General features: G+C 41.9%; 2 protein-coding genes across 3 annotated transcripts in view; one reads left to right on the top strand and one right to left on the bottom strand.

The window, feature by feature from the left end:
• Positions 1-23,160, top strand: part of LOC132591998 (uncharacterized) — a 452,388-nt gene that overhangs the window by 331,880 nt on the left and 97,348 nt on the right. The window lies entirely within an intron of this gene.
• The window catches only part of LOC118083572 (cytosolic phospholipase A2 epsilon), a 49,931-nt gene continuing 26,873 nt past the window's right edge, over positions 103-23,160 (bottom strand). For both annotated transcript variants that reach the window (XM_035112085.3, XM_035112095.3), the window contains exons 8-21: positions 22,793-22,850; positions 21,358-21,524; positions 20,926-21,012; positions 17,818-17,855; positions 16,452-16,599; positions 14,710-14,846; positions 13,791-14,013; positions 12,132-12,246; positions 9,712-9,849; positions 8,420-8,527; positions 6,386-6,577; positions 4,429-4,595; positions 2,477-2,663; positions 103-515 (exon numbers count right to left, since the gene is read on the bottom strand). In XM_035112085.3, the coding sequence (XP_034967976.3) occupies positions 310-515; positions 2,477-2,663; positions 4,429-4,595; positions 6,386-6,577; positions 8,420-8,527; positions 9,712-9,849; positions 12,132-12,246; positions 13,791-14,013; positions 14,710-14,846; positions 16,452-16,599; positions 17,818-17,855; positions 20,926-21,012; positions 21,358-21,524; positions 22,793-22,850 (1,971 nt within the window). In that variant the 3' untranslated portion in view covers positions 103-309. The remainder of the gene's footprint in view (positions 516-2,476; positions 2,664-4,428; positions 4,596-6,385; positions 6,578-8,419; positions 8,528-9,711; positions 9,850-12,131; positions 12,247-13,790; positions 14,014-14,709; positions 14,847-16,451; positions 16,600-17,817; positions 17,856-20,925; positions 21,013-21,357; positions 21,525-22,792; positions 22,851-23,160) is intronic.

The raw sequence follows: 23,160 nt of genomic DNA, 5'->3' as shown, positions 1-23,160 counted from the left end.
ACAGATGTAGGTTTGTATGTGTGCAACAAATTGACCTGTGCTGATCATTCTGCCATAGAATTGTGTGTGTGTGTTTAGTAGACGGAACATGCATTCTTAAAATACACTGCTTTCCCCAATTTTTTATTAAATATATCCATAAGTGGGCCTTTGTAGTTTGCTGTGCCCCTGCTGAAATTTGAAACAGTCATCATAAGAGAGATGAAATAAATTCCACTGAAGCCTTCAGATTAATCAGTAATTGTAGCCAACCATTACTTGATCTTCTGCCTTCCCCACAAGCTCCCCAGTCAATCTATACTGTCCCCATCAGTGCCGCCTTTTCTGTTCTACAGCAGCACGCAAAGCCTGCAGAATCAAGTGCTCGTTATTCAAGATGTTGTATTCGCTCAGGTTTACTAGCTTGTCAAAATTTTCATCGCTGTATCTGAGGCAGTAAGTAGAGTATGGTGTCTTCCAGGTGGAAACATCAACATCTCCTGCAGCCATCTCTGCTTCACCATCACGTTTCTCGCCTAGGATAAAGAAATGGTGAGTTATTAATGGTTAGATATTTGGCTTATTTCAGAAGCATACATGTATGCGGTAGTGGCGGCCGCCCTGTGGAACGCCCTCCAATCAGATGTCAAAGAGAAAAACAGCTACCAGATTTTTAGAAGACATCTGAAGGCAGCCCTGTTTAGGGAGGCTTTTAATCTTTAATCGATTATTTTATTCTTCTGTTGGAAGCCGCCCAGAGTGGCTGGGGAAACCCAGCCAGATGGGCGGGGTATAAATAATAAATTATTATTATTATTATTATTATTATTATTATTATTATTATTATTCCAATGAGAACGTTCTTAAAATGGTTCATTTACAATTTTGGTATTGTTGTTGTTTTTTAAAAAATTAATCTACCACAATTTTAATGCCCTATTTTGATTTATCAGGCTTGGATATCTTTTTATACTTAAGAGGGTCTCAAAGTAGTTGCATGTATATAATATAATGAAGTTAATAAAGCATATTAAATAATGCAATATAGCAATGCAATTATAAGAACATATACTCAAGGCTAGATTAGTATTTGTTGGCACAATCTTATTCTGACCATGCTAAAGCATGAACAGAAGAAGCAAAAGACTTAGTTATGCTTAGAGGGCTTTTACATTAGTGACTAACTTAAGTATCATTGAAATCTCTATGTGGGACAAGAAGCTACAGTTAGAACTGTAGATGGGACAACTGATTGGTTCCAAGTTGGGAAAGGAGTACGACAAGGGCGTTTATCGACTCCCTACTTATTTAACTTATATGCATAATTCATCATGTGAAAGGCTGGACTGGATGAATCCCAAGCTGGAATTAAGATTGCTGGAAGAAATATCAACAACCTCAGATATGCAGATGACACAACCTTGATGGCAGAAAGTGAGGAGGAATTAAAGAACCTCTTAATGAGGGTGAAAAAGGAGAGTGCAAAATATGGTCTAAAGCTCAACATAAAAAAAACTAAGATCATGGTCACTGATCCCATCACCTCCTGGCAAATAGAAGGGGAAGAAATGGAGGCAGTGAGAGATTTTACTTTCTTGGGTTCCATGATCACTGCAGATGGTGACACCAGTCACAAAATTAAAAGACTCCTGCTTCTTGGGAGAAAAGGTCCTTATAGTTAAAGCTATGGTTTTCCCAGTAGTGATGTATGGAAGTGACAGCTAGACCATAAAGAAGGCTGATCACTGAAGAATTGATGCTTTTGAAATATGGTGCTGGAGGAGACTCTTGAGAGTCCCATGGACTGCAAGAAGATCAAACCTATCCATTCTGAAGGAAATAAGCCCTGAGTGCTCACTGGAAGGACAGATCCTGAAGCTGAAGCTCCAATACTTTGGCTACCTCATGGGAAGAGAAGACTCCCTGGAAAAGACCCTGATGTTGGGAAAGATTGAGGGCACAAGGAGAAGGGGACGACAGAGGATGAGCTGGTTGGACAGTGTTCTCGAAGCTACTAACATGAGTTTGACCAAACTGTGGGAGGCAGTGGAAGAAAGGAGTGCCTGGCGTGCTCTGGTCCATGGGGTCATGAAGAGTCGGACACAACTAAACGACTAAACAAACAAACAAATCCTTGATTTCAGTGGGTCTACTCTTAAGCATGACTAAGTCTAGACCCTGTATCCATTCCAGTGCCTTAGAGCTTGTTGTAGTCAGTCAAGATTCAGAGGTTGAAACTTCAGCGTTGTTACCACAGAGATTTGGTATTTTATTTTAAATATTTTATTTTTAAGATTCATATGCTGCCTTTCAATAAAATGATTCCCACAATGGCTTAAAACAGATTGTAACAATTCAGTTCAGAGGAATTAATTGATTTCTTGGTAGTGGGGAAGTCCAGCAAAAATCTCCCCACCTCCATGAATTGTATTGCCTGGCAGCACTGGATATAATTGTCACTTGGGGTGGGGCTTATTAGCTATTGTCAATAACTTACCAGGTGCTTTGTAATATCGGAAGGTATCATTCACTAATGGGAAGAAAACCAGGATTGGACAACCAAGGACATCTGATTGATCAAAGTAGTAGCATTCCTTTAGATGTTTCTTGTCTTCTTCTGTAAGGACAACATGTGGAAATGGGATACCTTGCTGGATATAGTACTTGCAAGCTTGCTCTAGGGGCTTCATTCACATGGAAGAAGACAAGAGAAACAAGAGAAGACAAGAAATGTATGTTAAAAACCAATCATATAGCACTAAAAAAAATATATGTGGAAAACTAAGATACAGATACCCAGGAAGCACAAGGTAGGAATTAAGGAACAGTGCATTGAATGGGAGAAGTAGAAAGTGGAGTCCCTGCTTTTTAACTTGTTCATGAACCATCTAGAGTTAGGAGTGAGCAGTGAGGTGGCCGGGTTTGCTGACGATACTAAGGTGTTCAGGTTCATTAAAAGAAAAAGGCAGGCAACAAAATCTGGTTAAATGACATCGTAGAAGTTATCAGGGATTGGTTGCAGGCCTGAATGGTTTGGCAGCGAGCTGTTTTCAGCTTGGGTGATGGTGAGGCATTGAGTAAGCCTAGGTATTGCATGGAGGGGAGGTTGTAGCCTCTGCCTGCCCCTCCTTGGTGAAGAGTATCCAAAAGGATCCAGGATGTATGGCGGGAGCTAGGGGCCATACCACTCTTCCAATAGAGATCCTTGGTAGGGGGTACTCCTATTTGATGTAGGTCATAGGCACCCCTTCCAAGATGTGGTTTACCCTGAAATGCACTTCCAGCAGCTGTGCTGGAGTGGAATAGCAATGGCTTTACTCAAGGCCTATGCCAAACCATTCACTACTGAAACCAATGAAGCTGTGGCCTTATTCAAACCCAAAACCCAATATGCTGTTATCCAGTGTGGTTATTTGTTCCCCTCAAAGAAATGCTGGGTCACAGGGCCTTGGTACATGATCCTATATATTAATATTATCTAAACTTGGGAATTAATGACTTAAACAGGAGGTTACAGGTAGGTAGCCATGTTGGTCTGACATAGTCGAAACAAAATTAAAAAATTCCTTCCAGCAGCACCTTAGAGACCAACTAGGTTTGTCATTGGTATGAGCTTTCGTGTGCATGCACACTTCTTCAGATACAGGAGGAGCCGAATTACCATATTTTCCCCTCTATAAGACACCCCCATGTATAAGATGCTCCCTATTTTTGGGGACTCAGATTTAAGAAAATGGGGGGAGATTCTGACATTCTTTTTAGGGGAAAAGAAACCTAGTCTTATACACAGAAAAATACGGTAAATTTATGTGAGATGAATTCCCAGGAATTGCCTTGATAAGATTTTACTTCCATCAACAGAATGTATTTTCTTTCATTGCATTTGTCATTGTTTTCTATCTAACTACCGACTGGAGAATAAAATTTGCATTTAAGATTTTTTTTAAAAAAAATGTGGTAATGTTTTAGATTTGCTGAAACTTAAAGAAAAAAAAATAACACACTGCTGCAGGTTGGTAGATGTTTGATCAGCCATATCTTTTATGCTATTATAAACCTCGTAGTAGTTTTATTGCATTCAAGTGGTATGCTTTTTTTTGTTAAATAGGTAAATAAATACATTTTTGTCTTTTATACTTTCTCACCAGAATGTGCTCAGGGTGAGATTCAGATATTTTAGAGCAGGAGTTGCCAGGCTGGTACGCACCAGATGTTGGACTCCAACTTCCATCTGTTCCATCCAACATGGCCAATGGTTAGGGGCAATGGACACTGTATTCCAACAACATTGGGAGGATACCCCTGATTTATACTTAGGTGAGGAATCTGTGGCCCTCTGGCTACAGACATTTAATTAGAGAGGTGGCCTTGGGCAATATGTCGCAATGTTTCCACATAAACATGAAATATATCGCTTAAACAAACAAACAACAACACAAAACCTATTACCAGAGTTTGTGAGCCTGCACTGTAACTCAGATGCACAATGACATCTACTTTCCTCTCTGGTCTTAAAAGCGGTGGGCAACTTGTATTGATGAAAAATCCAGCGTCCACCAGTCCTATATGGTCTTCATGTTCCGTTAGTTGATTTGGGCATCCGTCTAACACCGTTGCTGGGAAGGAAATATATTTTTGCCGTCAGAAAAGAATATCTCTGCCTAATTTGGAACCCAATTAAATTAAAATACATAGGGCATTTTTACCTATGACATTATGGCTGCAGTCATATGCCACTTATGCCTTCTGGCGGTTCCCTCATTGTGAGAAGCCAAGTTGCAGGGAACCAGGCAGAGGGCCTTCTTGGTAGTGGCACCCACCCTGTGGAACGCCCTCCCATCAGATGTCAAAGAGAAAAACAGCTACCAGATTTTTAGAAGACATCTGTTGGCAGCCCTGTTTAGGGAGGCTTTTAATGTTTAATAGATAATTGTATTTTATTTTTCTGTTGGAAGCCGTCCAGAGTGGCTGGGGAAACCCAGCCAGATGGGCAGGGTATAAATAATAAATTATTATTATTATTATTATTATTATTATTATTATTATTATTATTATTATGGAGCAAATTGCACTGGATTAAGGAGAATTCAAATATCACTTAGAGCAGAGTGTGTGGTCTGCTTTCCATAATGGCTGTGGTGGAGTATTGTAGTCCAACCAGGTTGCCTATCCTATGGGCTTTGGAACCTATCAGAACCATAGAACTCCACCAACCCTCTTTTGATCTCTCAAAATATTTGTGGGTAAAGCTTCCTAACACAGAGGACAGCCTGCTACCTTTGTCCTTTCTTACTAGGTATATGAATTTAGGATGCAAGCCTACACCAAGTTACGTGGGAATAAATTGAACTCAGTGGGACTTAGTTCTGAGCATTATTATTATTATTATTATTATTATTATTATTATTATTATTCAACAAGATCAAGCCAAATGCTGATGGGGGTGGGGTGGGATTGCTCCTTTTCTGAAATACTAGGGTATGTTATAAAATTAAACCACACTGGGGTCAAACCATCTTTCTCGATCTGTCCAGGTGTAAACTGTAGTTTGATTGTTAATCTCTCAAGATGAGCTGTTTCCCAAACTGTTTCATACCAATTGTCTATTGTTGTGCCAGAAAAGTCTTTCCAGTGTCTGGTTATGTTGCATCTCACTGCTTGTAATAACTGGTTTATTAATTCTTTATTATGTAAATCCAGATGGGTGTCTTGAAATATATTTAATAAAGCTAATTCTGGTTTGACTTCCCATTTTTTTATTGTTATTTTATTAATTTCTTGGAATATCAAATTCCAGAAAGGTTGGATTTTGTACATTGCCACCTTCTGAGTATTATTATTAATAATAATTCCATTTATAGGCATCATAATAAAACTGTAAAATAGAACACTGTAAATATAAACGATAAAACAGAACACTAAGTCATTGGTCAGTATAATCTAATACATCTGGAGTCTGGAGAAGTCTGGACTACAACTCCCATCATCCCCAGCCAGCATGGATGATGGTCAGGAAAAATGGAAATTGTAGTCCAAAACATATGGAAGGCACCCAGTCAAGCTATCTAGTTTCATACTGTCAGCATCAGCTGCAGGGCCGGCTCTTCGTAGACCCCCGGTGGCGCAGTGCACCATGGCGCGGGGCTGGTAAGCTGGGCGCCGGCTTGGCAAGGAGGGCGCCGCGCGGCAAAGCCGCGCGGAAACCAATTGCGCCCTGCAAGGGCGGGGCGGGCGGCGGAGCGATCTCCGCCCCTCAGCACCAGGGCGCGCGATCTGCTCAAGACGGCCCTGATCAGCTGTGTCTGTGTCTCTCTCCATGTTCTCTCTCAATGTTCTAAGGCAGAGGTCCTTGATTATGGAAAGCAACCGTTCTAATATTGAACAGTGGCTACATACGCCTGTTTACCTTTCCATCTATTGAAATTTTCATTCTCCAAGTAGTAGTTATGCATCTGAAAACCCTTCAGAAAATTGTGATATTGGGCAACAGAAAAGCGATCAGTCAAAGCCCCTCGGAGCTTATTGGCAAGTTCTCCGGCTGGGACGTACATGTGGCTCCTTATTTCATATGGCCTTGTAGGTAAATAAGGCTCTTCCTCTGCAAGAAGACACAAAAGGTGAGAAAATAAGCAGTTACTAACTATGCTTTGATTCGCTGCTAAGTCGAATCTTAGACAGCTAAGTTACCGGACAGCTATATAGTAGCAAACCTGCTGCAAGAACACTGTAAAAGACAACGTATGGCCCAATCCTAAGCGTATTTACCTGGAAGTAAATCCCATTGAGTTTAATGAGATTTGCTTCCTAACAGAGCATTGTAACTTTATACATGTGTCAATATAGGTGCATAACAGTCTCCGACCTTCATCGCCACCAACAGCATTGAACTAGATTGCTTTGATGTTGTTTTGGCTTCACATTTTCGGCTGAAGTGTCAAAATGGTTAGGCAGTTCTGATACCATGCCAGCCATTCACCTGGTGTGTAGCCTTCCTTTAAGACTACACATTGTCAAGTTGTCTTCCGAGGTGGACCGTGCCATGCACCTCTGAGACAAATCAAAAGGGAAAGGCATTTCCCCCCAACCTGTAGCAGGTTGCATGGTGGGATGTTGCTGTTCACCTGACCTCCTACTTACTTGGAGGTAGAAGGGGAGGCAGTTGCAATGTTGGCACAGTGCAAACACAATAGCAGCAGCATAGCACCATGCCAACCTCTCTGCACCCCTCTACCTCCAAGTAAGCAGCAACAACATGACTGGCCAGAGATCAGTTGAGTTAGCAGCACTCCACTGTACCCAGCTGCTACTGCATACAGCTATGAGGCTAGTGGCTTCTTTGTTTTCCAGTCTTTGCTATATCAAATACATCGTGGCTCATCAGAGACAGGCACCGTCAGTATTCCTTATGTTTTGGCATGTCACTATTGAACCCATTTAAAGAAGGCCTGCTGTGATCACACACACCCACCCCCCCTAGACTGTGCTTACAGTAAATTATTCAGAAGACCCACAGAGAATGAAAATTGTGCATCCAAATTGACACCCAATGGTTGTTGTTTTTAAAGGAAAAAATAAATCGGGTCCTCCCTAACAAGAGGGCATGTGTTGCGGTGCGACCTGGCAACCAGGCCCTGTGTTGTGGGTGGGAACGTTTGGATGGCCACAACACCCTATTGGAGGTCCCTTGATCCTGGGTGCAATTTGACCAATGGGATGCCAGCTATTTAAGCCCATGCACGTGTCCCTGAGCTTCCTCTTTTGGGTTCAGGCCATCAGAATACTCACCCACCTCTCCTTATATTTAGGGCTTGTGCGCTTGACCTTGCTATGCCGTCGTGTGTCGCCTGTCATTGGGACAGGGGCATGGCAGGAATTTTCCTCACTTGACTGATTGGCTGGTGCCACTTGGGTTTCGCCTGCCCCATAGCAAATCGTCACAACTTGTAAGGTTGCGGATAGGCTCTGGTTCAGGTGATAGGGGTGGCAGAATGCCTAGCCATCCCTATGCATTGGGTATTCCAATAAAGGAATCCACAGACTAATGGTTGGTCTTCCCTGTGAGGGGTTGTACCCAGAGCCTGAGTCCAGGGGACATCTGAGGGGAGGCCTAGCAGGGATCCTGCTTTCCACTTTCCCAGGTGTTCACCCAAGGCTGACCTATGCTTGGAGCCCTGGGTCAGCACTACCTGCAAGGGTGCAGGGAGCTAGTTGAACCAGAGCCTATGCAACCACTCACTTGATTGTAATCAATAAAGTTGTGGCCTAAATTCTGCCAAAAACCAAACCAAAAATTTGAGTCTTGTCTGAATTTATTTCAGGGGGTGGTTAAAAGGTCTACACACGCAACTCCCAACCTCCAGCTCTTAAAGCAGCATATTGGGTTAACCAATTTAACAGCAGAGAAATGGAGGAAGCAGATGCATGAAGAGGAAAAGCTCACCAATATCTATTAACTTGTCTTGAGTCCATCTGTGCCAGAATTCCTCTGAATCATTAACTCTGTTCCAGATATACAACAGGTTTAAAGAAAATATGCTACTCCACATACCTAAGAAGGGGGGAGAGAGAGACATGGGAGAAAAGTGAGTTCATACGAATAAATTTAAGTAAGACCTCAAGGCAAACCAGTTGAGAATGACTCGTATTTTCAGCTTGCTTGGTTCTTCTCAGTCAACCATGAATGCATGAATATGAGCATATTTAACTCAAAACATTGTCTAAACTTCTGTTTTTAATGCCTGGGGAGATATACATCAGGCAGGTTAACATCTATAAACTGAGCAAATGAATCAAGCTGGGGGTTACAGCACATGGTAACTCCTGAGTCACAACTTTTACTGCTATACTCCGAACAGATGAAATCTCAGTCTGCACTCGCTTTCAGTTTGCTGAGTCTGATAAGATATACAAAGAGCAGCATAATTTGGGACTGCTCTTTATATGAAGCTGTGTCGAAATTAAGATGAGCTCACTGTTGGGCGTGGGGGTGCTAGGAAACAGTAGGCAGCGGGTTGACTCTGAACGCTTTTCAAGGCAGGAAAGACGCTCCAGAGTTTATAAAGAATGGCAATGAGTTATCTCTGTCAAGGTAAAAAGGAGGGTGCATTGTGGTTGGTCCTTTTCTTTCTGGCAGAAGGTAAAGAAAGCAGAAAGTAAAGAAGAAAGCAAAAAGAACAGTTACAGGTAGGTAGCCGTGTTGGTCTGACGTAGTCGAAACACAATTTTAAAAAAATCCTTCCTGTAGCACCTTAGAGACCAACTAAGTTTGTCATTGGTATGAGCTTTCATGTGCATGCACATTTCTTCAGATACCAAAAGAACAGTTGTGCTTTCCTTGGATTGTCATTTGTTCCCATTTGGCAGTAAACAGCAGGTTTTCCTGGGGAAAGTGGCAGGACGAAAGGAAAATGCCCAGACATGGACCTGGGCCTATACAGTGTGGCATGAAAGGAAATGGGGATGAGCCCCATTGCTGGATGTTTTGCTGGGCAAGCAGATCCAAGTTGCATGATGATATTATTATCTCAGGATGCAGCATGACAAAAGCAGTCATTTAAACATGCCCCAGGAAGATGTAGCCCAAAAGCTTGATACGCTCTTTTAAGATGGACCAGATTCGAACCTTTTTCCTTGGCTACAGAAGGGGAACTGAGATGCCGCAACAGTAACTACTCCTGCTAATGAGGTTATCACAATACTTTGACTTTCCCATAAGGTAGTTAAATACATTACCATGGAGATAGCATATTCGGCTTTCTGGAAATTTCTTTATCATGCGGCCCATGAAGAATTCACTTCCAAAGTTTTCTGCAGGCACAAATGCTCCATATTTCAGGAACCCCACCTCATAGGGAGTGAATTCCAGCCATTCTACAATCAGAGGAAATAAAATACTGTAATAGCAGAGAAGGTGACTTTCAAACATAATGATACTAAGGGCACACTTAACTTTCCACCACTTTTCCAAGGCATGGTCTGCACTTTAAAATGCTGTGTCCAAGCACCCCACCCCTTTTTTCTGCCTTGTAAAAACCTGCTCTTTAAAGCTCAAGTGGAGCAAACGGCAATCTGCAGACAACTAGAATTGATGCTTGTTCCAAGTGAGCTTGGACATGGAGCTTTTAAGTGTGGACCTGTGCCTGGAAAGAGTGGTGCAAAAGGAAAGTGTGGATAAATGGGCCTCTGCAGGTCACATAAGACCAGCTTCCCATTCTCTGTGTTGTCCCAGTGCATTATCTGCCTGTATGTGGCGCTGTGGTCTAAACCAGAGCCCAGGGCTTGCCAATCAGAAGGTCGGTGGTTTGAATCCCCACAACAGGGTGAGCTCCTGTTGCTCAGTCCCAGCTCCTGCCAACCTAGCAGTTCAAAAGCACATTAAAGTGCAAGTAGATAAATAGGTACCGCAAGTGCAAGTAGATAAATAGGTTTCGCCAGAAGCAGCTTAGTCATGCTGGCCACATGACCTGGAAAAACTGTCTGCAGACAAATGTCAGCTCCCTCGGCCAGTAAAGTGAGATGAGCGCCACAACTGCAGAATCTTTCATGCCTGGACTTAACTGTCAGGGGTCCTTTACCTTTATGTGCAGCAGGAGGAGAGAAACAGATCTCTGTTGAGCCCACAGGGCATCACACAGGTGCTGCACCCACACTAGGTAAAAAAACCAACCCTACCCCCTTGGTTTCTTTCTGATTCTTATTAACCAGTTATGATTTGTCAGAGAACTTCTTTTAAACCAAAATATCAGTCAAATAGCTTCACGCATAGAGGCAAGTCTATGTGAGAATATGTGGGACACAGGTGGTGCTGTGGTCTAAACCACTGAGCCTCTTGGGCTTGCTGACCAGAAGGTTGGTGGTTTGAATCCCCATGATGGGGTGAACTCCCGTTACTCTGTCCCAGCTCCTGCCAACCTAGCAGTTCGAAAGCATGCCAGTGCAAGTAGATAAATAGGTACCGCTGCGGCGGGAAGGTAAACGGCGTTTCCCTGCACTCTGGCACTCATCACGGTCCTCTGTGCGCCAGTAGCGGTTTAGTCATGCTGGCCACATGACCTGGAAAACTGCCTGTGGGCAAGCGCCGGTTCCCTCGACCTGAAAGCGAGATGAGGGCCGCAACCCCATAGTCGCCTTTGACTGGACTTAACCGTCCAGGGGTCCTTTACCTTTTACCTTATGTGAGAATAAGTGGCTAAGCAAACACTGGCTAGTACTCTGGCTAGTTTAAGAATGGAATTTTTTTACTCCCCTAATTCTAAGTCTAAGGCTGCAGTCCTATACATCAGGTGTGGGAAACCTTTTGTGCTCCAGTTGTCACTGAACTACAACTCCCATCATCCCTGGCCTTTGGCCTTGCTTGGAGTTGGAGGTGAGCAACATTTGGAGAGCCAAAAGCTCCCTACATCTGCTGTACATACTTAATGCATTGAACCTGAAGGAACTTACACAGAATTACACCGTAAAGGTGCACTCCTATATATACCTATTTGCATGTAAGCCCCATTGTATGCAATGGTCCGACTTCTGAGTATACAACTGCATTGCAAGGGCCATTGGATATGTGGACCTAACTGTGTAATAGTTTGGTTCTCGGATATTATTTACTGCTAATTTTCCCCAAGATGTTTACTCGCTGCAGTATAAATGCAATGAAATGGCACAGGATCTTATAAACTCATAAAGCAGTTGAAAACACTCACTGCAATCAGCTGCCCACAGTATCACACAAAACAAACAGAAGGTTCAGCCTACCTATTTCCATCTCAGACCAGATAAGCCTTTATACAAGTATAAAAGGAAGCTATGTTCCTCTCACAGATATATCACAAGCAAGTGTATGTATTTGCATATGTATAAGAAACTTGAATTCAGATTAAATGATAAAAATAAAATGCTAAGCAGTTAGAACAACTGACCTTAGTTTTTGATGCCAACATTTGAGTATTTTAAATATCTGATTAGCTCTGAAAAGACAGTGGAATATTGACTGAGAGGCAAACATGACCCTATCATAGGCTAGGGTACGAGATATAATGCTAAATTTCTAGGCTATGGCTTTGTAAATATTATGTGATTTTTGTTGTTCAAATGTCATGGATTCCAAAGAGATTCAAATGCAGAACAAGTTATTTGATTTCCTTCCTCTTTCCCCTCACCTTTGAAATCTTGAGTGCTGTATTTGTCCTTAATATTGATGGTCACATAGATGGGCAATGGATTCTGTCCATCTGTCAAAGCTTCCCTCTGGTCCGAAAGCCTGTGGCAATCTTTCTAATTGTGAAGGGAGGGGGGAAACGTTACCTACAAAGCCATGGAACAGACACATGCAGTAACACTTGGCAAATCATCTTAGTGTTTAAACCAATGCCTAAAATAAACCTAAATCATAAAATGTTAAAAGTTGAATGGGAATCCTGAGCTCATCTAGTCCAATTCCTGCTCTGGGTAGGAATCTTGTAACAAAAGCATCCTTGGCAGATGGACAACTGAGATCTAGTTCTAGTCATGGTGTCTGGGGCAACAGATGAACAAACCCTGTCCCGTCCTCGACAGGACAGGACAGGACAGGACATTTGTGAACAATTATCCACTATCCCCTTAACCCTCTCCAGGCTAAGTATACCCAGCTTTTGCAAACTGTTCCTCACAGTATTTGGATTCCAGATTCCTCCAGATTTGGATTCTAGATCCCTCCTCTAAATGCACTGCAGTTTTCAGTCTTTCTTAAAATGTGCTGCCCAGTATTCCAGATGCTCTGACCAGTACAGAACAGAATGGGATGATTGCTTCTTGATGTCTGGACACTGTGCTTCTGTTAATGCAGACCAACATCTTAATATCGCCTGATTCCCCCCCTGGCCATGGGTGGCGAAACCAGACACTTTATCCCAATACAAGTGATGGTACAAACAAGCCTTAAGTTATTGAAACTTGTTCAGAAATGAAACCTGGATATATGTGTGTGCTACACCCCTCACTCTGACCTCAACACATTTATTGTAAATTCTGTTGATATATTCTAGGAAATATATGGAGATCAGGGGTACCAGTAGCAAGCCTGAGTATATACACACATGTCACATTAATAAGGTTCTTGGGACATAGATTTGAACCCCCCCTTTAGCATTTACATTACTGACATTCCACCCTGGAATTATCATCCTATAGATATTTTAAGTGCCTACCACCCTAATAATTTAACCTTAATATTTATCGCATTAGAGTCTCCTGGGACGATTTTCAGCTACCATCTCCTGTCAGTATAAGGATTTTCATTTTCATAACAGGAATCTCCCCCCACAATAATAATAATCATCCCCATGTGTGCTCCAGGAGCAGTCCCAAATCTGCTCCAGGGGGTTGGGAGAACTCCTAGAAAAGATTTTGGAATGGGGAAGAACTCCTTGCAATGAAGGAACATTTAGAAGAGTTTGGATTTGATATCCAACTTTACCACTACTCTAAGGAGTCTCAAAGCGGCTAACAATTTCCTTTCCCTCCCTCTCCCACAACAAACACTCTGTGAGGTGAGTGAGGCTGAGAGACTTCAGAGAAGTGTGACTAGCCTAAGGTCACCCAGCAGCTGCATGTAGAGGAGCGGGGAAGCGAACCCGGTTCACCAGATTACGAGTCCCCCGCTCTTAACCACTACACCACACTGGCTTTAATAGATGCTACATTGGATTCCACCCCTGGTACCCCTGTACTATTTGCAGTTTCCTCCAGAATTCTCATAGCAATGTTGCCCTTCATTTTTTTTTATAATGCAGGTATTGACAGTTGTTTAGAACAAAAAGAAAGATTTGATACTTTACCCCATCATTTATCAAATACTCTATGACAAGCCCCCAGAGATCTATAAATGTTGTATTGTATCCTTCTTGTTTCCGTTGACTCAGCTGTTGATAATAATATTTCATGCGCTCCATGGTAAACATCTCCATCTTGCTCTTGGTCACTTGTTTCTTAGCCTCATTTATTTTTTCATCAAGATCATTCTGGGACCAATAAGCATCTCTGTACAGGTGTGCCATGGCCCTGGGGAAAAACGAAACAAACAGATGCACACATTTGTATGACCTAAGCTATTAATAATAGTATCTTTTCATCCATACTGTTATTGATAATAATTATGAATAATAATATTTATTGATATTATAAGGCATGGGTAGGCAAACTAAGGCCCAGGGGCCGGATCCGGCCCAATCGCCTTCTAAATCCGGCCTGCGGATGGTCCGGGAATCAGCGTGTTTTTACAGGAGTAGAATGTGTCCTTTTATTTAAAATGCATCTCTGGGTTATTTGTGGGGCCTGCCTGGTGTTTTTACATGAGTAGAATGTGTGCTTTGATTTAAAATGCATCTCTGGGTTATTTGTTCGTTCATTTTTTCTTCTTCAAAATAGAGTCCGGCCCCCCACAAGGTCTGAGGGACAGTGGACCGGCCCCCTGCTGGAAAAGTTTGCTGACCCCTGTTATAAGGCACTGATATGAAATTAAAAGCAGTGTGTTGTGGCCTAAGCACACAACCACACATACTGTATATGAAACACTATATTCCACAAGTCAAAAATTCTAAGTCCAGGGCTAAAAGATCCATGCGTGCTGCACTTGGGTCCACAACATATATTTGTATAAAGGCACTATGGTATTGGCAGGTGTGGTCAGTGTGTCATTTCTTCATTCATTAACAGTCCCAATTGATTTAAAAGATTCCACATGACGCTTCCACTTACCACGAAGTGCCAGACAAGCCAGACATGTACGTTACACAGTCCAGAAGATTTAATTTTTTTAGGCCCCTCATGCAGCCATATGTTGTCGTGAACGACCTTGTCCCACCTCCTGTTGTCATGACGGCCACCACTGGAACCTGTAATGCACACAGGCATAAGAAATCAATACTGTATACAGCTACCGCAGGATGAAACATTTAGGAGGACGGAAGTTAAAACACAGCGGCTTACAATACAGTTGTCGTATTAATGGCGTACCTTCTACACAGGTGAGAAGATGAACGGTTGCAATTTAAGGCTGCATATCTATGCATGTTTATGTGGAAGAAGATTCCACAGAAGCCGTGTTTAATGAGTTTACTCTGGGGAAAATGTGCATAGGATTATGGCCTTAGGAACTGTAGTGTTTAATTCACCATCACAAAGGGGTTTCAAAAGAGCTAAACCTTGGAAGAATAAAGTTGGCCTACTTGACAAAGATATCTGTATCTATTTTGGCTCAGTGGAGAAACGTGTTTAGGAATATAGCCTAAGCCATAATGACAGGTCTTGGCTAGTGTTGCGCATGGAGCTATGTAAGTCCTGGCAAACTGCCAATTGTTAGGGCTTGCATAGCTCAAGCCCTGAGGATCAGCTGATAGCTGGAACTTGCATAGCTCAATGCGTGTTACTTTGCAAACCTAGATAACCAGCTTGTGCTTTTTAAACCCTGATGACAGGCTGATTGGCTGTGTGGGTACCAGGAGACTTAAAGATCTACTTCCCCATCACTGGCTTAAGCTATTGTAGAATGTGGCCAATCCACTTCATTTAGTTATTTCATGTGCTTTTACCTCCCTTCAAAAAATTTAAAAAACCCACACATTTTTAGGGCAATGATATATGGCACATACTATTTGGTAAGCCAAGAATTAGAATGTTGCATTCACAGTTGGCAGTGGGTGGCATTACCCCGTTTGGAAATTCTTAGGTGGTGAAATGATGGCCAGAGATGCTTTATACAACATAGGCAGTGATTTGTGAGATATTCCAGTAAACTGTTGGAAACAATGAATGCACCAGTACACCAAAACACCACACTGTGCACAACAATTGGGAAACACTTGCCCGTGAGCGCTCCAATTGGAGAACAGCCTTTACCAAAGGTGTCATGGGCTTTGAAGACACTCAAACTTAGGACGCAAGGGAGAAATGTGCTAAGAGGAAGGCATGCTTGGCAAATCCACACTATGATCAATTCCCGCCCGGAAACCATTGTCCCCATTGTGGAAGGACGTGTGGATCCAGAATTGGCCTCCACAGTCACCTACGTACTCATTGTTAAAATCATGTTTATGGAAGACAATCTTACTCGGCTATGAGTGATCGCCAAAGAAGAAGAATAACATAAAATACAATGGTCTCACAAATAATTTACTTTGTTTACTTGCTAGGATGCTATCTCTGTTTACACTTGACACATTCTGTCATGGTTGCTTCACTAATTCTACGTTATTATCTACACTTGGCTTCCAGACATTTGAACAGCAAAAATATATCACCAAATCAGTTTCATGTTGTGATGCTTGCTTCTGCAAGACCTCTAAAAACAAACAAACCACTTTATTAAGACTGCAGTGAATGTGCATTCAGAAAAAGCAGAATTGCATAGCAGAATTGCAAAGGTGGAATGTGGCAAGATAATAAATTCCACAAGATAATAAATTCACCCTTAGCATAAATAAGCATCCTATTTCACATACCTCATGATCTTGCAAGTCATAATCTAATTGGAGAACCTGCTTCAGAGCCTGAGCAACATGTCTCCTCCGTTTGTTTAAGAACTCTTCTTCCTGTGGGCATATGTCATATCCCAAGCGCACATCGAGGTCTGCCGGGCAGGAACAATGACTAGGACATACACAGGCATTATATATAGATATCTTATCCAAATATACGAGAAATCCTAGGATTTTATCAAGCAGAAATATAACAGAATACAGTAGATTACTGCTTGGGATCATTCAGCATCATTTTATGGGAAATAACCATAGACAATTTAGTTTTTGCCCTGCCCCAACTGGGCATTGTGTTATTTGATAGATTGGCCCCTGGTCTCCATATTTAAAACTGGTCTACTTTTCACATTGTTGAGAAACTGATTAAACCTTAGTATCTATTATCAGGCATTAATGCTGAATACCTAATCCTGTTTAGGCCAATTTCGACAGAAGGTGGAGTTGGGGAAGGAGCCTCCACTAAGCTTTGTTTACTGCCATTCCATAACATTTATTTTATCTCACTCATATTCAAACTTCTATACAGCTAAGTATTTGATCACCTCCTTTTGTAGGTTGTTTGCTGTCCACGTTATTAATAAAGTTGGGTTATTTGAGTTTATTTGGTATAGATAGACACACAGCCTAATGTGTGTTGAGGCTATTTCACACAATATCATACTGAATGCCCAGAAAGGTTTTTTAGAATACCGTTTTATTGTTTATATAACTTTTAAAATTTATAAGAATATTTTTATTTTCTGATGACTGCACATCACACATGATTTACTTTTGTTTTATTTTTGTTTTGTATTGTTTTGTATTTTATTCTGTGAACTGCCCTGAAATCTTTTGGGGAAGGGGGGTATATAAATTTAATAAATAAATAAACAAGGTAGCTTGCTGTTAAAACTGCAGTTTCACAGTAAAATCACAGCTTCAGTCAAAGATAACAGAGACAGGTATGGCAGATACCATTCTAAACAAACCTTAAAATGAAAGCATTATTTACTTGGCGGGAAGTGGGGTGTTAGGATTGCCCTAAAAGATTACCCTGTGCTGCATGTTATATTCCTTGGATTCCCTTTTTAGGGCTAATAAAATGAATACAATATTCTAATCATGTTCTGGCAACTGTTATAAATCAAATGTGGTGTTTAAATACCTTTCCTCCCTCAAAAAAAATAACCCACTTGTAACTGGATTTGTAATGGCTTTTAGTCGAATGCAATACAGTAAATGATTGATTGATTGATTGATTGGGGGGGAACCACATAAGAGCACACAAAAATTTGAGAGGCAACTTATTTCATATTGTCACTACAAAAAAATAAGCATTAAGGATGCTTACCAGTCATCTACTTGCACGTGCAAATTGTATTTTTTCTTCTGAAAAGCAGGAAGTAAATGTCACATAGGGCATTCATAATTTAATATTACTACACAACTAAGTGACTAAACAGTCACAGTGAGTGCTCACTAGAAGGACAGATCATGAAGCTGAGGCTCCAATACTTTGGCCACCTCATGAGAAGAGAAGACTCACTGGAAAAGACCCTGATGTTGGGAAAGATGGAGGGCACTAGGAGAAGGGGACGACAGAGGACGAGATGGTTGGATAGTGTTCTCGAAGCTACGAACATGAGTTTGACCAAACTGCGGGAGGCAGTGCAAGACAGGAGTGCCTGGCGTGCTCTGGTCCATGGGGTCACGAAGAGTTGGACACGACTAAACGACTAAACAACAACAACAACAACAACAAGTGACTAAACAACAACAACTCTCATTCCAATTGTCTGAAGTGAAGGACTAGATGTAAAAAAATCCCATTCTCTCTCACACACAGAAGTTGACTGAAGTTGTGATTAAATATTACTTCAGCACTGGCAATACTTTTTTTTGAGATGTTTACACTATTATGGAGAAAACTGTCCTGATTATGTGGTGAGCCACTTCAGATAAACAGGCTACCATATGATAATATGGTATTCCACACATGAAGAAACAACCCTGGAAAATGGCTCCACATAGTGGCCACAGATTGCTTGAGGAACTGAATTTCTGTGAACTCTACTGTGAACCAACTGCACCTCCCTAGACTAATGCGAAGATCAGAACATAATTATTCTCAATCCTCATAATTATGGTTCTAAGAGATAGATAGATGATAGATAGATAGATAGATAGATAGATAGATAGATAGATAGATAGATAGACATGTTAAAGTGTGCATTTTAGAATACAATATATTTAGAAATTCATACATTGAAATAAATACATATCTAAATTTGGATTTTAGTGCAGGGTGTGTGTGTATATATACAAATTGATGGAGAAATGGGGTGAACACTTGGCTATGAGAGATCGCCAAAGAAGAAGAAGAAGCAAAACTGACTAGAAATGGCTTCATTTTTTCAACCTGAATATGTAAGCTGCTCTCCTTTTCCTGCTCCACACTGGGAAGGAGACATAATGTGGCTTCAGGTCAATTTCAGCCCACAACTTGCAGCCAATTTTGCATGAATATGGCTTAGATGTGCTTCCCTATGGGGAGCAGGGTATGGCTTTAAGTCAGTGGGACCATGCATACCTGCGACATTTACTACTTGCAACACACCACAATACTGTTTGCTGCTTGTTAATGTTAAAATGCGCTTGTGAAATCTCTTACATTTACTCAGACTTAATCAATATATTCACATGGGATGGAGAAACAATTTTGCATGCCCCTCCCTCCTTCCCAAGAGAGTGTGTGCTTACTTTTTGCTGCCTTGCAAATGTGAAACATACAAAGTTAAAATCCCAGTTTTAGGTGTTTTTTTCTTCAAAATCTGGGACAATGGTTCCCTTCTATAGATTTTTTATTTTTGTTACCCAGACAAAAAATGTGTATGTGCACACATCATTTTCTCTTGGGGAGGAGGAATTCCAGGTTGTATTTTGTTTTGTGATGCAACTGGTGCCCTCTATCCCAATTTCTCATGATTCTCAATTTGTCCTCCTTAAATATTCCAACTAGGTAAGGGAGTGGGGGGACCTCTGTGTGAGAGTGTAGGTTTATTTGCAGCTGTGGATTGCCATGGCCCCACACATTTCAATGTAACAACACCCCTGTTGCGATAGCAGAGACTTGCACATTTTTTAAAAAAGTTGGAGGTTGTTAGCTTTTCCTAAAATAAAAATAATCCAATAAATTCATGTGTCAAAGCTCAAAGGAGAAAACAGGCAGAGCGCTTGATGACAAAATGTACTTGAAATTTGTTGCTGTACGGGAAAGTGGATGTCATCTGCAATCTTACTGCATCCCTGACCCATAGCAGTTAAGCTGCAGCAATACAGCTGCAGAGTCTGGAGGACATCTTCCATGGCTTTTCCTCATCACAAAGACCACTACTGAAACTAGAGCTAGCCTCTGGGCCTCAGTTAGTCTGCAACCTGAAGCACTACTCTTGGACTCAGCCCTGGTATGAACCATGTCTTATAAAAGTTACAATTAAATGGGACTTAAAGTTCAGAGGACCCTACATTTTAATACAGTGGTACCTCTACTTACGAATTTAATGCGTTCCGAACACACATTTGTAAGTCGAAAAAAATTGGAAGTCAAATCCCATAGGAATGCATTGGGAGAAAAAATTCGTAAGTAACCCTATCTAAAAATTCGTAAGTAGAAAAAATCCTATCTAAACCGCATCCAAGATGGCAGACGGAGCTCCATTTGTAAGTAGAACAATTCGTAAGTAGAGTTATTTGTAAGTAGAGGTACCACTGTACTTGTTAGTTTGTTCATTCATACAATCCACAAGGTAGAATAATGGAAGCGCCCAGAATGTCACATGCCATTCCCATGGGAATGCTAAATCCCTAGGATTTAGAGTGGACAGAAGCAAACTTCCATCAAAAAGAAAAAGTCGCCTCTTCAATAGGAACCTATAAAGTGCTTTCCAGAATCCTCAAGTTATGGGGAGGCAGGTAGAATTACCTCAGGGCCTGATTGTAATGAGCCACCCTTGTTTTCCACCATAGTTGTTGCCATATTATCTCCGTCTAGGAATTATTTGCTGCTGGTTTAATAATTTCAGAATGCTACTACTGAAAAGTGGGTGGAGCTGTGGACTAAACCACAGAGCCTAGGGCTTGCCGACCTGAAGGTCGACGAATCGAATCCCCGCGATGGGGTGAGCTCCCATTGCTCGGTCCCAGCTCCTGCCAACCTAGCAGTTCGAAAGCACGTCAAAGTGCAAGTAGATAAATAGGTACCACTCCGGCGGGAAGGTTTCCGTGCACTGCTCTGGTTTGCCAGAAGCGGCTTAGTCATGCTGGCCACATGCTGTCTGTGGACAAACGCCGGCTCCCTCAACCTATAGAGAGAGATGAGCGCGCAGCCCCAGAGTCATCCACGACTGGACCCAACGCTCAGGGGTATCTTTACCTTTACTACCGAAAAAACGGCACTCACCTCCACTATTGGTACTTTCTCTCCCATAGGCAGGGAATTCAACATGACAGGTAGAACATTGGTTTTGGTGCTATAAGAACAGGTAATCTGAGGAAAAGGAGAAATATTGGGTGAAATTGAATGCAGCACTAAATAGGGTATGCACACGGAATGGGGTCCAGTAGCACAACATGACTTGCTCCCCTCTCCTTCTCCTGTATCCCCCAAACCTATTCTTTGGTTCCCTCACCATCCAGAGCAGATTTAGAGCATTGGGGGGGGGGCAGAGGATGGAGGTGAGGAGGAATTGTCCTGTGGTGCCAGCAGACCTTTTTCTGTGCATGTAACAATTTAGCTTAATCCCACCTGATCATCCCGGTCAGAAAAGCCTTGTACTGTTTTCTTCTGAAGGGAAACTTTTATGGTTTCAATTATTAAAGCCAGTTGACTTACAGGATTATAGTGTGTCTTCTTTGGTAGCGTAATGTCCATTGCCGGATCCTTGTACTTGACATAGTGGAATGTAGTGGGGCATGGCGGTATAATGAGAGCATCCGAACCCATCTTAAAACAGTGAGAGCCTTCGCAGGAACCTTTCACTGAAAGCGCAAGGTCTTTTTCTAAAGACAGGGGACAAAGCATGAAGAGAAACCATTGCACGGTTCCCATAATGAACCATTTTGGATGAACACAACCAATTTTAAAAGAAACCACTTTGGAAACGGAAAGCATTAGCTCTCAAACCACTCAGCACATCCATGTAAACGTTACCATTTTGAGGAAAGTACACTGCGAAGTTCTCCAACATGTGGACTAGGATTAGCCATTAAATCAAGGATGGGTAACCTGTGGCCCTCCAGATGCTGTTGGATCTCCCATTATCCCTGGCCATTAGCCATGCTGGCTTGGGCTGAGTGAATTGGAGTCCAACTACACAGGAAGGGCCCCAGTTTCCCACCCCTGGTTTAAATGGATATGACAATGTGCATCTGTCTTCAGGGCTGCTATGGTATTACCAGATATTAAACTAATTTCAGTCTGGAGGAAAGTGTTGCATGAACACTTGCTTGGATTAAGTGTTCTACTGACCACCAAAAGAGAAAAGAAAGAGGCTTGACAGGCATATGTCAAGAATGCTTTGATGGTGTTTCCTGCTTGGCAGGGGGTTGGACTGGATGGCCCTTGTGGTCTCTTCCAACTCTATGATTCTATGATTCTATAATACTGCAAGCCTTCTTGAGATTTGCTTTTGTCTATTGTTTTTGTCCAAGCAGATAGAATTCAGGTAGACCATCTTGTTCATTAGTTGTAGAAGGGGGCAGGAAAAAAGGCAGGGCACATACCTGAGGGCTATGTCCTACCTCCACAGTTGAAGGAAGTATGCTTCTGAATACCAGTTAATGGAAACTGCAGAAACAGAGAGTGCTCATGCACTCAGTTCCTGCTTGCAGGCTTCCCAATGGCGCTGGTTGACCACTGTGAGAACAGGTTGCAGTACTGGATGGGCTGCTGGCCCAATTCAGCAGACTCTTATTACCCTCTTCTTATATCCACCCTCCACTTCACATTCTTGTATGGCATAGCAAAAAACATTCTGCTCATCCCCTCCCCACAACGCGGCCACATTCTGGACAGCCTCCTTCAAGTCACTCTATCCCATCTTTAGTACACCTCCATTTTGGAACAGCAATAATTCACTGACCTGATTGGCTTTCAGCATGCAAGATAATGGCCAGTAATGATAGGATCAGCACCATAATGACTGGAAAGTACCTCATAAGCAAGGACAACTTCCCAGACGCTTTGGCACTTGTCACAAAGGTACCTTTGCAACATCAGAGGTTAATAAATCCACCTCCTTAGTTTACCACAACACAAATAAACTCACTTGATCTACGGGACTTCTTCTGGTTCACCTCTGCTTTCAATTCGCAAACCTCACGACACTGTAGCAGAAATGAGCAACAAACAAATTTAACAGGGACCAGCTGGGATTGACACTTTTTGTTACATTGCATGTTATACTTGAAGTTCAGCTAATTTATATCCAAATATCACTCGTGCTTCAGTATGGTTAAAAGCCAATATAGGAACCTTCAATTACTATTGGGCATTAAAATGTTACACTGATCATTGCAATTTATTTTGCAAACCTGTACCCACTGAAGATGTTGCCTTTTAACCCTGTCTCAAACAACAATATTTGGATATCAATTGGCTGAACTCATAGAGGATGTTGCATAAGAAAATAGGCTA

This window comes from Zootoca vivipara, chromosome 1, assembly GCF_965207765.1.
Source record: "Zootoca vivipara chromosome 1, rZooViv2.hap1.1, whole genome shotgun sequence".
Lineage (NCBI taxonomy): Eukaryota > Metazoa > Chordata > Lepidosauria > Squamata > Lacertidae > Zootoca > Zootoca vivipara.
Note: the sequence above shows the minus strand (reverse complement) of the source record. Positions and strands in the feature narration are given on the sequence as shown.